General features: G+C 40.3%; 1 protein-coding gene across 1 annotated transcript in view; it reads left to right on the top strand.

The window, feature by feature from the left end:
* Positions 1-17272, top strand: part of LOC104272503 (serine/threonine-protein kinase WNK1-like) — a gene marked incomplete at its 5' end in the record, with an annotated part of 71374 nt that overhangs the window by 44340 nt on the left and 9762 nt on the right. The window contains 10 exons of the mRNA XM_009867514.1: positions 1809-1982; positions 2760-2811; positions 2982-3122; positions 3493-4922; positions 7665-7748; positions 12217-12303; positions 12946-13015; positions 14670-14749; positions 15287-15945; positions 16905-17107. Of these exons, the coding sequence (XP_009865816.1) occupies positions 1809-1982; positions 2760-2811; positions 2982-3122; positions 3493-4922; positions 7665-7748; positions 12217-12303; positions 12946-13015; positions 14670-14749; positions 15287-15945; positions 16905-17107 (2980 nt within the window). The remainder of the gene's footprint in view (positions 1-1808; positions 1983-2759; positions 2812-2981; positions 3123-3492; positions 4923-7664; positions 7749-12216; positions 12304-12945; positions 13016-14669; positions 14750-15286; positions 15946-16904; positions 17108-17272) is intronic.

Raw genomic sequence — 17272 nt, forward strand, 5'->3', positions numbered from 1 at the left:
GCACAAAGCCAAAGCACAGCCCCGTGCTAGCTACTATGAAGAAAATTAACTCTATTCCAGCCAAAACTGGCACAGTCAGTAATGATTGATGCTGCTTTTGACTTTCTAAAAGGGAAAAAAAGCCTGCCCATGCAATGTATAGTGGTCAAGAATAGAAAAGAATTTGCCGTTTCAGTACTGTGTAGCATGGAATAAAAACTTCCCCCTCCTCCTTTTTCCTTTTTTTTTTTTAAATTTAAATTTGTCTTCTTGGACTGATACAATCTGAATGAAACTGAGATTGTTTTAGTGTTACTGAAGTGAGGAGGAGATGACAAAAAGCAGTATCTTTTGCCAGCTTCTTGGGCATCTCTGCAGTGCTCATCTTTTATCTTAGAGAGGTGGCAGAAAAACAGGCAATGTGTGCTGGCTTCACACCTGTCAAAAGGAACCAAATCAGTGACACAGGAGGAATGATCTCTTCACCTCTAATGACTTTCCAAGAAAGAGGAAGAAGTTAGTTCTTGGCTATGTATGTGTATTGGCAGTGTGAACAAGTCAACAAACATGACGTGCCAAGAAATACAGAGAGAATACACAGATGTCTTTCTTTGCCTCATACCTAAAGTGATCCTTTGGAGGAATTTAGAAATAAGGATGACTTTAAAACAACAAAACAAAAACAACACACACCCCCCAAGCAACAAAACTCACAAATACTCGAAGATGAGTAGAAACAGAATAGGTGAACTGTTCATGCAAAGTGCAATCATGTAGTTGAAAGTGTGCAGCCTAATTTAGACAACTGAATCTGGAACTGCTCATAGGTTTCCTGTTGAATATTGAGGAAGTTCTTCACTGTAAGACTTTCTGGTTTCCTTCTAGTCAGGATAGAAGTAGGCATACCCCATATAGGTATCTGTCATTGCTTAACTTGAACACTAATGTTTAGTAAATATTCTGCATTGGAAAGGCTGATGTATGCACATCATGCTTGTCTTTCCTTGCTCTGAACTAGCATCCCAGAAACTTAATATAAAAGCCATGTCTTGGGCTTCACCTCTAAGCCATTTTCTCTCTCTTTTTCAGCAGACACACTGTGACTGATAACTTTACTTCTGTTTCGTAGACTGACTCTGGGAGTGCTACTGTGCATGATTTCAGGAAAAAAATTTTCTCACAGGCCGGACTAAACTAGGAATGTCTCTCTAAATGTCAAGTATACTTGTTTAAGCTTATTTCCTCCAACATAAGCAGCAGAATGTATTTTTATAAAGCAATGTAATGTATTGAAACTAGACAGACTGAGCAATCTTTTTCTCCCTGTATTTGGAACACAGTTAATATTTGCATTTATGTACTCCAGCTAGACTTTTGAGTTAGTGATGTGCAACCTGCATATAGTAGAATTTCTGTATGGCATGGAAGGAGAGAAGCACAGAACACATCTTGCTATACAAAACTTTTAAATTTTTTTTAATTATAATTGCCTCTAAATGTGGCTATCAATACACATTACATTAGAAAGGAGAAACTGCGGTAAGATAAGGCTGCTAATTTTACATTTCACTGTGCTAAACAAAGATTGAAGTGACAGTTTGCTGAAGTGAGATTGAATGTTGTTCCACAGCAAAGAGTAAACCAAGGCAAATACTTCTGTGATGGAGATAATTTTAGAAACAATTGTTTTTCTCTAAGGTGTCACCGTCTTGTGCCTGAGAACAGTGAAGTGAGGGCATAGAGCAACACTAAGAGTTAAATTACGGTTATTCAGTACGTTGGTTTGAAATAATTTGTGGAAAAATATTGGTCCTTTGTTGTCTTTACAGGTGCAGAATGAGTTTATTTTAGCAACTGAGAGAGACTCATTCGTAGAACAGGTACGAGAGATTATTGAGAAAGCAGATGAAATGCTCAGTGAGGATATAAGCGTGGAGCCAGAAGGTGATCAGGGTTTGGAGAGTATGCGGACAAAAGATGATGGCTTCTTTCCAGGGTTGCAGGTATGTGAAGGACATATTACCTTTGCTATTTGTGTTTTCCATTTTGGGTGGTGTGGTTTTGTGAGTAGAGCTAGCTAGAAACAGAAGCTTTATTTCCTGAGAAATATCAAAGCTTAAAGACAGAGAAGGCTTTGTATTGGAGTGAGAGCTTGAAATTCATTCAGAAACCGAAACAATGTAGACCTCTTGCTCATTTACGTATTGTAACACTTTCAAAGCTGCTCAATCTCCTAACAGTGCACGAAACAGACAATTTTAAGTCCTGAGACTTTTTGGATTTAAGGTTATTGTGAGGCAGGATGCTAAAAGCCAAAGCTCTGTGCTGCTCACTAAACACTGAGAGCCTGGACTCAGGCCTTCTACCCAATGAGCTGCGAAGAGATTGGTTGGCTTGGATGGCTTGATTAGGGAACACAGGTTTTGAAACTGGTTGCTGGGAATAAGGGGTGTTGTTTCCTGAATCTCTGCCTTGTTTCTACCCAGAGTTACTTTGAAACATTCGTTTATCTGTGGAATGTTTTAAGGAAATCAGTTGGGCTGCCTCTAACCAAAGAGTATTTAGATTAATTCATTATATTGACAGTCACTAAGCTGAAAAGCTCTAAAAGCACCGTGACTGACATTTATCTGGGCAGGATTCCACTAGTTTGGAAATGGTGCTTGGGTCCAAGGTACTGCTCACCTTAAATGCCTGCATTTCAGTAAGTTAGCATTTTAAGAACTATCTTGTGGGTTTCTGCTTCAGAATAGAACTTTAAGTTTTATCTTACTTTACAGAAATTAGAGTTCAAACAGCCAGATCCTACATCTTCCATGCCACAAAGAACAGGTAAGTCTTTTGTGATTTTTTTTTTTTTTTCCAACAGTTACCTTTTCCTGTTTCAGCAGATGGGTGCAGCCAAGCTTATATTTTGTATGATGGAGTGCCCATTCCATATTGCAGGTTATGTATTTAGGCACAACCATGTATCATTAAACATGTGACTTTTTTCTGTTTAGGGGTTCCTCCCAGCTCCTTTACCCAGGTTGTCCATTCTGCAGGAAGACGGTTTATTGTCAGCCCTGTCCCTGAGAGTCGGTTAAAAGAACAGGGCTTTTTCACATCTACAGTTCCTGGAGGAAAAGAAACTCAGGATATGGGTAAGTTATCTGCTTAAAATCTGATGGCTAAGATACATTCAACAAACCTGTGAAGTTAGTTAACTTGAGCATTACTAAGACCTCTTACCATTCTCGTGGAAATAAGGATCTGTCTGTACTGGTAAAAAACGTTTATAATTTAGGTGAAAACATGCAGGGTTCTCAGGGAATAAAGTGCTGGTGGACTGTCTGCAAGTCTCTGGAACCTTAATTCTGTGTTTTAATGTAAGCCTGGATTTGTAGGTTTGTTGTGGGTGGTGTTATTTTTTTTTTTGTTACGCTGAGAGGTAAATATGATCTTTGTCTAACAAGAGACAAAAATACCACAATGAACTTTTCCAGGTGGACTGACATTTTTCTGGTCTTCCAGTTGCCGCATCTCCACTACATGGTCCTGGAATGAATCTCTCCCACTCGGCATCGTCACTGAGCTTGCAGCAAGCTTTCTCTGAGATGGGGCATGCTCAAATGACGGAAGGACCTAGTACGGCTCCTCCAGTGTTCAATCAAACAATGCCACCATTTCCACCTGCACTTTCTACCATAGCGGGCAGTGGTGCACCTCCTACATCTGTGGCTGCTTCTTCAATACCTGTTCCCTCCAGCACAGGTGTTTCTCTTCCAGGATCTGTTACTTTGCCTTCGGAAAATGCAGCTGTTGGAATCGCACCAAGTGCAAGTGTGCCAAGCTCTGTTTCTCTGCCTCCAGCCTCACAGTCTGGGCAGCAAGCAACTGGTGTCCCTTCCAGTGTGAGCGCTCCTGCTTCTTTCTCCTTAGCTACCACATCCCAGCCTGCTCAACCAGCAACTGGAGACCCTGCTCCCAGCGGTATCAGCACACCGTCGTCTTTGGCACTGCCATCTACCCAGGTTCCCAATGTCAGTGGTCTTGGGGTTGTTGCACCAGCTGTGACATCTCAGTCCACACCTCAGATTGCAAGTGGTATGGCAGCACCACAGACATCTGTTGCCCTTTCTCTGGCTCAGAACGTGGCTTTGCAGCTTCCCCAGCTTAGTAGCAGTGGCTCTGTCTGCAGTCTGGCAGAAACAACAGTCGTAAGTGCTCCACAGTCGCTGCCTGAGAGTGGGCAGTCTGTGGATAAATCACAGCTCTGCAGCACGGCTGGCTTATCTCTTCCAATCTCTGCAACTTTATCATCCTCGGTAGCAGCAAGCGCATGTGGTTCGGTCACTCAGCCTGTGATACATCCTTTACTTGTTCCACCAGGAATTACATCAACACCCGTCCTACCCCAGATTCCAGGTGCGACACCTGTGTTGCCCCAGGTTCCCTTACCTGGTGTCTTACCGCAACCAGTCACTAACTTACCCGCAGTCCAGCAAACTCTGATACACAGCCAGCCTCAACCAGCTCCGTTACCGAATCAGCCTCACGTTCATTGTCTGGAGGCTGATGCTGATGCTCAGTCTAAAGCTCCTGGTATCGATGATATAAAGACCCTGGAAGAAAAGCTACGGTCTCTCTTCAGCGAACATGGGAACGTGGGAGCGGCGCATCCATCAGTATCTCTGGAGACATCGTTGGTCATGGAAACGACAGTTATTCCTGGGATACCAACCACTGCTGTTGCACCAACTAAACCCCTGACATCCATTAGCACTTGTATACCTCCAAGCAGCTTGCCTCTTGGACCAACTGGTTTGCCAGTACTGACACCAGTTGCCACTCCAGGGCAAGTGATCACCCCCGTCAGCTATATTTCGGCTTCGAGCAGCGTTGCGACAGCAGTAGTGAAACCAGGGACCTCTCCTTCAAAGCCCCCTCTTAGCAGAGTACCGGTAAGAAATGCAACGTTTATGTGAATATTCAAGTATTACAGGAAACAGCATTCTTGAGCGGTATCTCTTTTATAAAACAAAATACATATTCAGTCAGAGGTGCTTTTGTTTAATATCATATGGGAAGTTTGGTGCTTTGGTTGGTTTTGTCCCAAGAGATATTTTATTTTGTCCACATTGGGGAAAAAATGTCCAGATCTGTACTGTCCTTCTTGGAGAGCTCTCTAATGTTGCTGTTTATTTTTTCTACTCCTAAACTACACAGTGAAGCAACTGTGGTGTGTTGTTTTTTTTTTTTGATGTTGCTGTTGCATTTTTTTCTAACAGAATGTGAAAGGCTTTAAGTATTTTTTTAGTCTTTTACATGATCGTTAGAATGAGACAGAATGGTTGTATGTTTCACAAAGTAGTCAGGATAGCTGAGCTTTGCTGCTTGTTACTGTTCCTTGAAAACAGTAAACCTGACTGAAGATGTGGTGTTTGTTGGTTTGGGTTTTTTGTTTGTTTTTTTTTGGTTTTTTTTATTTGGTTCTCTTTTTTCAGTAGTCGTCTGAGGCTTATTTGGTGCTTGGATACTCTTTTCTTTCCAAATGTTAAATTTGTGAAAGCAGAATTTTGAGACGTTTAAAAGGTATCTGTGTATCAGGAAAGCAATTTTTTTTTTTGTTTAATGAATTGTGCTCTTCAAACATTTCGCAGAGACAGGACTTGTAGTAACAACTTGAAATGTGTTGTGGATGTTATCTGCTCACAAACCAGATGTATCAATATGTGAAATTAGACGACCTTTTTGTCTTTTAAATGACTCCCTGTGTTGGGAGACAGCACATTTCAATATTTGAAATTATTGGTAGCCCTTTCTTTTTCAAAGTTAAATGGAAGAAGGCTGAGGAAACTTTCAGGTGTTTAACAAAGCAAAAAACCTTAGTACTCGCATCTCTTTGTTTCTGTAATGTTCTTTTTCACTCAGCAACACTTTGTGTTGGTCTCCTGTAGCCAGCCTGGCTGTTAACTAGTTTCAGGCCATTTGAATTGAGCTATAGCTCCTACCACCTCCATTCATTAGTAGTTTTTTCCTTGTATTCAAGGAAAGTAGAAAATTTCTGATGTGGAGGAGTGGGGGTATGTGCAAAGGAAGTTGGGAAGGAAATTAGACACAGAGGCATTCATTTATATTAAAATGAAGGTAAAAATTAGAAAAGAAATATTAGAAAACAATAAAATCTGGTATTTGTTCAGGAACAGTTAGAAACCTGCTAATTGCAAACTTTTAAATTCAAGCCTTTGTAATGGCATGTAATAAACATTTGGGGGTTTTGATTGTCTGTTGTGGAAAAACTAGCTCCTCTCTGAGGTTTTCACCTATAAATTAATTCATTTTTTTCCTAAAGCTTAATTTTAGTTTCACTTTGTGTTGTTCTTGAGCTTTAAGGAGTTACTGCTTTAGTTTTCTAGGGTTTACTAAGCTCTGTGAATTGTATTTTATTTATGGCCAACCTGTTGACCTAGACATTTACATGTGTTTTGACCTGTGTTATGAATGTATTTAAAGTATGTTTTGCCTCTTTTTTATAAATTGATTATTTTACCACAGCTTAAAAATTCATCATGCCTCAGAACAGGTAACATCCACGTGTTACGTTTTTAGCGCACAAAAAAAAGGCGACCTAGTTCCTGCTGAAATATTTTTGAGAGGACAGATAACTATGGAGTATATCTTCACCAGGCAGTTATTACTGCAGTTTAAATTATTAATTTAAGCTGTGGTAATGTGACTGCAAACTAAAACTGGTTCTGCTAGAGGAGGACCAGAGTCGACTTAGGGGCAGTTCCCCCCAGCCAGCAGCGCTTGCTGTCATACAAGGGAAGGCAGCAGGCCAGCTCACTAACTCCTGATGCTGTCCTGTGATCCTCAAACTTCAAAGTCAGGGTCGAGCCTCAGGATGACAAATGTCCATCAGAATTGCGAATTATGTAATGGATAGCTTCATTCCTAGAACTTCCCACTTCCCTAACAATGGAAATAACTAACTGGAATGTGCTGTCTGACCTGGAGGGGAGGTTTTGGTGCCTCCTTCTAACCTTTCCAGTCTCTCTAACCTCTTCCACATAACCTGGATGACTTCCCCCTACCCAGTTGCATGGCCCAGTCATCTTCTGTGGGTCATCAACACACCCTTCAGGTTCAAAAAAATGCAGTGAATCAGGAGATTGGTGTGAGGGGTCTATTTAACTGCTTCTCAGCAAGTGGAGACGTCCTCAGATGTGACAGTTCCTGTCCTAAGGAACTGCTTGGAACAGTTTGTCGGAAGCGTGTAGCTTGCTGTTGCTAACGGGCAGCTAACGCAAATCCGTGATAAGGAGATGGTGTGCGTTCTTGCACCCTTTTATAAATTAAGCTGATTGGAAACTTCATTGCTTCTTGGAAAAAATATTATAGCTTTTCTTGCAGACTTGAAAATAATATCTGTAAGATACTGTGCTCCTGGACACAGCAGCTTGTTTAAACTGGAGATGTGGCTGCTCATAGATAATCTAGATTAAAAAATAAAAGCCAACAGACAGCTTCCCCCAACTTTATTGCAAAAAGCCTTAAAGCCTCTATGCTGACTCTTCAGGAAGGAAGTCTCTGCAGAAAGAATGCTGAGGCTTCTGTTGTATGACGTGACTGACTAGCTTGGTATCTGATCTTTCTGTTCTTCCGTGTCTCATGGACTCGCGTTTCCTCTTCGTTATCCATAGGTGCTACCAGTAGGTTCTGAACTTCCAGCTGGCACTCCATCCAGTGAGCCGCTGCCACCTTTTCCAGGACCTTCACTAACTCAGGTGCTCCACAACTTGGCAGATTTTACCTGCTTCTTTTCCTTTCAAAGAGCATGTTTTGATTTAACTCTCCATTGCATGTTATTAATGTCTTTGTTTTTCTTTTCTTTTGACTGAGTAACTCCTTTTGTTAGCCAGAGTCACTTGAGCACTGGAGACGTGTAGTTTGCCCTCCACGATGCTGTACCCAGTGTCTGAGATACAGGAACAATTAATTAGGCTTCGGGTTTTAGTGTGTTAACCTGAACTTTAGGGTGTGGGGTGTTGTGTTTTTTTAAACATATCACAGGTGAGTATGTGCATAAAACTTGAATCCATTTTCTTCTTGAAAAGGATAGAGTAGCAAAATAATAGCTTTTTAGGGAAGCAGTATATACTGCAATTCAGTGTTAAAGTGCTGGCTTTGCGAATTCCTGTCTCTTTTTGGTTATTGCTACAGTCTGATTTCACTAGGCTTTCAGAGTTGCAAAATGTATTTTGAAGCTCCTGATGACAAACAGGAGTTGAAATGTAACAGTGGGTTCCCTTGCTCAGATTCTGTCCTTCTGTACAACAGTTAGCTTGGTATTTTGTATTTGAGTTGGACAGATGACCAGCTCAAGACCACAAAGATAAAATCTATTTTTGCTTCTGTTTAAAAAAAAAATAGAAAAAAACCCCAACAATGCAACAAACTCTGAAATTGTATTAAGACGTAACTGTGTTGTGGATCTTCTAAATGCTGTGTAATGAGGTGTAACATGGGAGCACTACATTTCTATGTGCAAAGAAAAGCTGAAAAAACCCCTGAATGAAACCCAGGAGATAGGGTTTGTGCTACTTTTGAAAGAAGTTAGTGAATGAACACAAAGATGGCTTTCTATAGAATTATATTAAAGTACACTTGGTACAGAATTATCACACAATTTTACATTCAAACCTGTAATGAAGATATGATTAAGCTGGATATCTAGGGTGCCTGCTTGAGGCTCAGAGCAGTTTTGTCTTAAATTTAGTGTTTCCTCTGTACATGTGCTTCTTATGGTATTAACCTCGCCTGCCTGTGGCATAGGTTCAGTCTTAGAATATGTGTCCAAAAGCTACACTTGGAGTTGGTCCTTTTATAGAAAGGAGTTGTTCACTTAAGTCTTAACTGTAATTTCAAATTAATTCCAATAAATTAGCTATAGTATGAAAATGTGTACACTACTTAGTAGCATTATGGCCTGACTTCCATCTTGTTTTCCTGGCTACTGAGAATTTTAATGCAGACGGAGCTAACCTTGATAAAATCCTCTCCATAACACAGTGGTAACATTTTTCCCTCTCATCTCTTGCAGTGGAAGTCTTGAATTCAAGTTTCACCTGTGGAAGGGAGTTTACTTTAAACTTTAAAGGTCACTTTGGATCTTTGCAAGCTGTTCCTTTTTTGGAATTTACAATAGCTTCACGAGAAAACTTCTATCAGCAAGGATTTAAGCTGACTGTCATACAAAGGAATAGTGTTAGAAAGTTACAAATTTAAACTGTGTGAAGACAACTGTTTAATGAGCTCTCATGACTCGTGTTCTACAGCTAAAACTGTAAAAACCAAATTACATGTACTAGGGTACTGATCTTCAAAGATACTATTGGAATAGTATTTCCATTTCTGTCTGTTATATATGAGAACCTTGATTATTACCTGGTTCTAAAGACATGAGTAAGGTTGAGCAGCAGGGCATGTTAGCTCATTTTATGTAGTTTTCTGTTGGTTATGACATAGTCCCTTTTGAATTTTTTCCGGCTTGTCTTTTCCAGTGCTCTCTATGCATAAGTTCTGTCCTTATTCACTAGTTTCTGTAATTCTCCCAGTAAATGTCATTATTTCACGGTCCCTTAAGAATATCTCTTAGACTGATTTTGCAGAATAGGTCCTAGCTGTTAGGATGGAAGCAGTCTAGCAGACCTCAGTTACAGTGTGCTGAAAGCTGACATCTTGTGCTGTGTATTCCTGCTCTACCACTTTCATCTGAGGAAACAAAGCAAGTCAGTGATGTTTATCACAGAGTTGTTGTAGATGGCCTCTGTGTTCAGACCTAATTCTTTGCTGTCTCGTCTTTCTAATTAAAGTATGTTTTTAGCCTTTTGTGAGCAATAAAAATCAGTTCACTGCTTAGGAAGTATTATCAGTGTGAAAAGGTAGAAATTTGTGGAAGAAAACTGTGAAAGCAAGCGTATGACCCTGGAAACCTGCCATGGGAAGGTTTTATGCAGTTTCTTTCTAGCAGGCTGAATGAGGGCCATGTTCCTGCCCTGTGCATAATTAGGACATGGAGATCTTCTGCCTCCAGTCTGATCAAGAAGCTGAATGAGTTATGTAGAGCTGTGAGATGGTTTAGCAAACAACATTCTGAGTTTGTGTTTTTTCTCCTCCAGCTTCTGGAGGCGGAAGCTGATTTATACCTTTCAGACAGTTCTTTCTGAACCATGGGTTTGCTGAAAAGGGGACAAAATTTTGTGATAATTCCTACCCGCATTCTTACCATGAGCAAAGGTAGCAGGTGGATCTGGAGGTAGCTGTTTAAAATCAGTCATGCTAAGTTCATAGTCCTTTTCTTTGTCATTGCTTGGAACTGGGTAGAGTAGTAATATTTTCCTCCAAGCTCCAAGCACTGGTAGCCACTTGTGTGACTCAAGCCACTGTACCACTGCATAAAGCTTCTTCCTGTTTATCTCAGGTATTTCTGGCAGGATCTGTGGTATGGAAGAGCCACAAAAGTAGATCTTTTCTTGTCCTTTGCAGCTTACCACATTTCACTTCCCATTTGAACTCTAAATCCTGTCTAGGAGGGAGACAAAATTGAAGGAGACCAACTAGATCAAATCTAATTGACTGTTAAGAGCATTTGCTGCTATCACATAATACTATCTGGAAAAATACTGGCTTGTCTGAAAGTGGAGAGACACAAACCTTCCTTACCGCTTCTGGCAATAGCTCATTACACAACTATTTTTTTTGCTTTCCTTAGTACCAGACTCCTAATTGGCAGACAAAGTGCTTGTCAGCTCAAGACCGGTTTTGGATAGTTTATTCCTTAGTCTTAAATACCTGTTCTGTTTATGCTTTAATTGCCTTTTAAAGTGTATTTAGATTCATTATTGAAGCTTCATTTTGGTACCCTTGTTCCATAAGAAAAATTTCTTTCCTGATCATTCTGATTTTTCAGCTCCAACTCTGTTTACTTGAAGCAAATATCATCTTGTAAATTATAAGAATCATGTAGTATTTCAGGTAAAATGTTTTTTTTTGTTTGTTTGTTTGCTTTCAGTATTGAATTGACTCACTAGTCTGGTACGCATTTGGATTTCTGAATGCAGCCTTAGAAGTTTGCATCTTGTGCATTTATTTTATTTTTTTAGATATGTATGTAATAGATACAGGGTTTACTGTTCTTAGTTTTTATTTTTATTGTGTTTTGAAATCCACGACCTGGAAGAATGTCATCGTGGCAACCTGTTGAAAGGATCTTTATGCTATTGTGTACCTCTTACTTTCAGTTTTTTGAAAGTGGAAGGTAATGTTTTTATGTTGCCATGACGTCAGCTTCAGTCCTAAAAACAGATACAGCTTTTTGAGATGACTTGGAAAGATTAATGATTCTGAAGTTGGGTTGGAAGTTTCTACTCCATATGGTCAGAATTGCAAAGCAGTGATATCTGCTAACGCTTTCTTCTTCCATATGGATCTTTTGGGTATGGCCTTAATTATTAATTTTGGGTGAATTTGAACTCTTCTTCTCTTTAAGATAGTTTTAGGTAATTCTTCTCTATCCCCTGCAATTCAGTTGGCCAAGTCTGAAAAACATTTTGGATGATAAATCAAATGGCTGAAATCTAAGTAGTAAGCATACTAGAGAGAGATTCTGCCCCTCTTCCTTCCTCCTCTTCGTGTGAATCCATCCAGATGGCTTCTCTGAGAGACTTGTGTTTTGTTGTGGTTGTTTTTTTTTTTTTTTAATTTCGTGTTTTGTTGTGGTTATGTTTTTAAAATTTGCATTATTTTCAGTCTTGCTTTATCCATGCTTGTTTTTGAAAAGATGGGCATAATTTTTTTTTTCTGCAGATTTTTTTTTATTTTACTTTCTGCAAATTTTAGGTAATGCATTACACAAATTAACTTTGTTATCCTCCACCCAGAAAATGTAGGACTTGAAGGCTTTCAGCATCTTTGCTCACTTCTTAAGAGGGAATGCAAACTTTGTGCTAACTTCAGGAAGAACAGAAGTTCCAGTTAATGCTTCTTTTCTGTTTTTTTTACTGAATGTGTTGCTTAAATTGCTTCCAGGCTTACTGTGCTATACATTTTAAGTAAAAACATGTAGGAAGGGAATGTGATAGGAGTACGGAAGCTCTACCACCTGCTTTAAATTTTAGTCTTAAACATGATCGTTTCTCAGATGTGATGTATTTCTCCTGAGCTGGGATAGCTGCTTACGTTTTTCTTTCTCAGTCCCAACAGCCACTGGAAGATCTGGATGCTAAGCTGAGAAGAACCCTTAGTCCAGAGACTGTTCCTGTGACATCTGCTCCTGCTTGTGTACGTTTCCAATGTTGGCAGCTTCATAGCCTTGAAACACTTCAGTGTTTTCTCAAGGTTATGCTCTTAGGTCACTGCCTTTATTATCACTACACCAGTCTTTGGACTTTTAAAAATAAAAATGAAGAGTTACAGTCTGGTGTGTGGGACTGAGTCAAGCACAACAGAAAAATAATCGATGTTGCAATAGATTACATATTTCCTGAGGTTGGTTTTGGACTTAGTTCTTAATCCAGCTTTTCTGGTGATGTCATTAATGTCACTGAATTAGAAGGGGCAGTGACTATAGAATAAGGGGAAAGAGCACTAAGCAAGCTGTGTGGTATATGTCAGTCTTAATTTGGGAGGGATATAAATGTGAATCTGAAATAAACTTTGATACAAAATGAAGGTAATGATGGACATAGTGATCTCCAAGTGGTTACTTATGCATTACTTCTGCCAACAGCCTCAGGGCCTTAAGGCATGCAAAATCTCTTGCAGGTGTTGCTTGCCTTGTTGATTAAAAACTCTCGCATCATCTTTAATCCTGGTGGAAATAAAAGGTTATGTAATATGCGATATGGTGTGTTTGTTGGCATTGTATCAACATGCTTATTCTCTTGATTTAATTTTTTGTTGTTTTCCCTCTTGAACCTGTAGTCTGTGCCCTCAGTAGCATCTACAACGGTTACCGGGCTGGTGTCCACAGCAGCACAGTCTCCGAAGGATGGTAAGACAGCCTTGATTATTTTAGATGGTTTCTCAGCATGGAGATATCCAAAATCAAACAGTTTAGCACCTTGGAAGGATATAGCCTTTTAAAATAAGTCATACAATGGCAATTCCTTTCGAATTGTATTTGATTTTAGTAACTAGACTGAAATTTTCCACTGTAGGCCAGGAGAGGGAAATGTTATATACACATTATAGTAACTCATTCAGGGTGTAAAGCTGTCCAGAAGGCTAAATGAAGACTTGCAAGGCATCTGCACTATGCTGCTAAGGTACAGCTTCATGATTTGAAGGAACTGTTTTCTGTCTCATGCTATGTTCTTGGCAAGAATAGTTAAGACTTCTCATTTTGTGTCATAGTACTCTGTTCTATATGTAGGATATTTCTTCCTAACCAAGAGTGTTTCCTTTCTATTTAAATAGAGAAATAAAGGCTAAAAATTTAAGAAAGGTAGTAGGAAAAGCAGACTCCTTTCTGGCAGCTTTAGGACACCTGAAGGTTGACTGGATGATCAACAATCAAAGTCTGAATGATAAATGAGTTTGATTTCATAGAAATCATAGAATGGCCTAGACTGGAAGGGACCTTAGAGATCATTTAATCCAGCCTCCCTGCCCCCAGGGACGCCCCCTCTTGATTACATCAGGCAACACATGGAAACCGAATGGGAATCGAACCCGCACCCTTGGCATTGTTAGCGCCACGCTCAACTGACCGAGCTAACCAGCCGTTGGAGGGTGAACCCCAACAACTTACATAATAGTCTGAGACTTTCCTATCAGTATTCCCCTAATTGCTTTAAAAATCTTGCTTTTTAAAAAAGAAACTGTGAATGTAGTACTAAAACTATTTCTGAACTACCTGGTAAATGTTACTTAACTTGTGTGCACCTCTGGAGTTCAATGACAAACCTTCAAAAGCTAATAAAAACAGTAGGAAAATAAAACATTCCCATTTTGGTGTGTTGTGGAACTCATTTGTCTGCTAGGAAAGTGAGTTGTGTTTTGCTTTCTAAACCTGAGAAGGTAAAAGTAAACAAACTGGGAAGTTGCTTAACAAACACAGCAAGCTGTCCAGTAGAACTGATTTAAAAATAGAATGTTATTTCTCAGCTTTGTAACCTTATACTGCCAGTTCATACAGCAACAAAACCAGGAGCTGACACGTAAGAATCCAGCTTTGAAAGCTTCACATAGACTGCTTTTAGTAAATGTGATTTAGAGCATTTCTTCAGCTTAACGCTTTTTTATTAATAAATTGTCCCCAGCATTTGTGAAATTTAGGTGATCACTCTGGGTATGGAATTGAAGTAAGCTTTTGCTTACATAAATTTCATTTTTTGTGGTTTGTGTTTTTTTTTTTTAAATCTTTAACTATTTTACATCCTGCTTGAAATCAGTGTGCTTTTTTAACTGCTATCTAAAAGTGCCTTTTTAACAAATATACTGTGCAGGGAAACTGCATAGAAAAGTATTTCACTTTAACATCGTGGTTTGATATTCCGTGTGGTAAAGTTGAAAAGAGACCAGGTTCCATGAATCCAAAGGCATGTTAGGAGTTAACTGACAGCAGACTTTGAATTAGGTAAAAAGAAATGATTTAAATAATTTCTTCCTTACCTCTTTCTTGATCCCATTCTCCTTTTCCTTAGCTTCAACATCCTGTGGTGGAGAGGGCAGCACTGTGGCTACCACAGCAGGAGCCGGCGTTCTTAAGATGGGACGGTTTCAGGTGGGAAATGTTAAACTGATCTGGTTGTCGATACAGGACTTTTGAGCAATTCCTGCGTCGTGCCAGGTCAGCGTGCCTCATGACAGGCGTCTCTGCCGAGAGGAAAATGTTCACGTAGAGCCTGTGAATGCAGGGCTTCGTGCAGGTGCTGTTTTCATTCAGGGCACAGATTGCACTAGATAATACATCTCTAGAATTGCGAAAACCGCATTTCATCATGCCAGGCCTTAGCTGTGTCACCATTGGCTTTGGTCTTAAATGGCAGCTCCTTTTTGGCTACAGTGCCGAGGTGCTCACTGTTGTTGTGTCCTGTTTGTGAAGGGAGCCCACTCTGAATCCGCTGTGTTTCTTGGAGTTAATCCTCCAGATTGCAAAGAAGTTCTGCGTGGTACTCTGAGGGAAGCAGCAGCTTGCTTTGTGACGTACTAAGGAAATGAGTTATTTTCCCCTCTCAGATGCATCTTACTATTAAGGTAAATAAAAGCACAGTGTTACGGAAAAACTAAGGAAGCCTGTATGATTTCATTTCTATTCCAGGTATCTGTGGCAATGGATGATGTGCTGAAAGAGGGTGACAAACCTGAAACTAAGCCGCTGCAATTTGAAACCACCTCCACTGATTCTTCATCCCTTTCTGGCAGTAGCCCAGAGAGCACACTGGTGAAGCAGGCGGGCAGTCGGAAAAGTGAGGCTGTGGCTGACTCTGCCTTGGATGCGGTAGATGGCATTCCCCAGGCAGCTCCTGTGCTGCAATTACCAGTAGATGTTGGTCAGCCTACTAAGGTCGGGCGCTTTCAGGTAACGACGACAACGGATCAAGTAGGGCGCTTTTCCGTGTCAAAAACTCAGGATGAGGTCAGCTATGCCGAGAAAGAGCCAATGACTCTTCCTCTCTCTGTGGGCTTGGAACAAGTTGCTTCTTCAGCTGCAGCTCCGAAGAAGGAGCTGGAGTCAAGGCAGTCCCCACACATGAACGGTCCGTCGTCTGAACCGGAGGCCGCCTTCCTAAGTGGGATGGCTAAGGATTTTGATGACGGCTCGGGGAGTCCAGACTCCCTCCAGCCCCTGGGCTCGAAGATCAGCCTCCCTGCTCAGAGCCTTAGCAACTCGTTCAACTCTTCCTACATGAGCAGTGACAATGAGTCGGATATTGAAGATGAAGACTTGAAATTGGAACTCCGTCGGTTACGGGAGAAGTAAGGCTTTTTTCCATGCGTCATTGTGTATGAAATCTGTGTAACAGGATTAATTTGAATTTCGTCTGTACTTTGCTTTTTACAAAGAATGGAAGTAAACTTTTGTAAGGTTCAGCCTTTGCTAAGTGTCAGGACTCATTCTTAGTATTTATGTGAGAGGTAAGGCTATTTAGTGGTAAAGAAGTATGCAATTACAACAAAAAAGGCATATATACGTGTTTACTGTACTTCATTTTCTAACCTGTAACCTTGTTGTATGCATTTATACGCAAGTTGGTTGGTGCACTGTGGCCAAGACTGCAGATATACAGAAGCTTTTGCGTATCACTGAAGTTTAGTAGTTAGTAGGAATAGTTGTTTCTCATTTGAAAAAGACACACAGCTCTCTGCATTTCTAATGTGCATTTCCAGAATTTCTAATGATTCTTTTCCTGAAGAATCCTTGTTGACTTAGAAAAAATTTGGAAGTCAAGCAGTGTGACCTACTGATTTATTTATAGTGAGTATGGAACTTATTTTAGGACAGCTGGCAGTTTTGAATCTTGTGTATGCAAGGGCACTGTAAAAGAAAAAGCTAGGGCAATACAAATGCAGATGTCTCCAAGGCCATATGCCTTGGAAAACGAGTAATCTAGCTATTCCTGTAGCATTTTAATGCTGAATGATTTGATATTCTATAGTAGGCATATGTTCTTGGTTTTACTTCCATTTATCCTGCATTTACAATTACAACATTGGGAACTTTGTGTTGCAATTCTAGCCAGGGTTAGAGCACGGTAGAAAATGGCAAGTGTTCTTCCATCTGCATTCAGTGGTTATTTGTGGAAAAGATTTATTCCCTCCTTTCTTAAACATTAATGAGGGTTTGACCAAAGAAGCTGGTCAAGCTAGACTGGAGGGGTAGGGATTGTATGTGTGCATGTAATTTTTGTAAGTCATGCTCTTTTGTAACTTGTTAGGCACCTTAAAGAGATCCAGGAGCTGCAGAGTCGCCAGAAGCAAGAAATTGAATCACTCTACATGAAATTGGGAAAGGCCCCACCTGCGGTAATTATTCCTCCAGCTGCACCCCTTTCAGGAAGGAGGAGACGACCTACCAAAGGAAAAAGCAGCAAGTCCAGTCGTAGCAGCTCCCAGGGAAACAAAAGCCCTCAGCTATCAGGCAAGACTTTCTTCAATTTCTTGAGTAGATAAAACAGACAAGGCACTACCTCATTCTGTGATCTGTGCCTCCATCTCTCTGGCTTGTCTTCTGGAGGTGGGCGTGCGTGTCCCAGTTTCTCCATTGCCTGGATGACTAGATCGTTTCTGAAATTGCTTTTGCTAT

The sequence above is a fragment of the Apaloderma vittatum genome, unplaced genomic scaffold (assembly GCF_000703405.1).
Source record: "Apaloderma vittatum isolate BGI_N311 unplaced genomic scaffold, ASM70340v1 scaffold12944, whole genome shotgun sequence".
Classification (NCBI taxonomy): Eukaryota; Metazoa; Chordata; class Aves; order Trogoniformes; family Trogonidae; genus Apaloderma; species Apaloderma vittatum.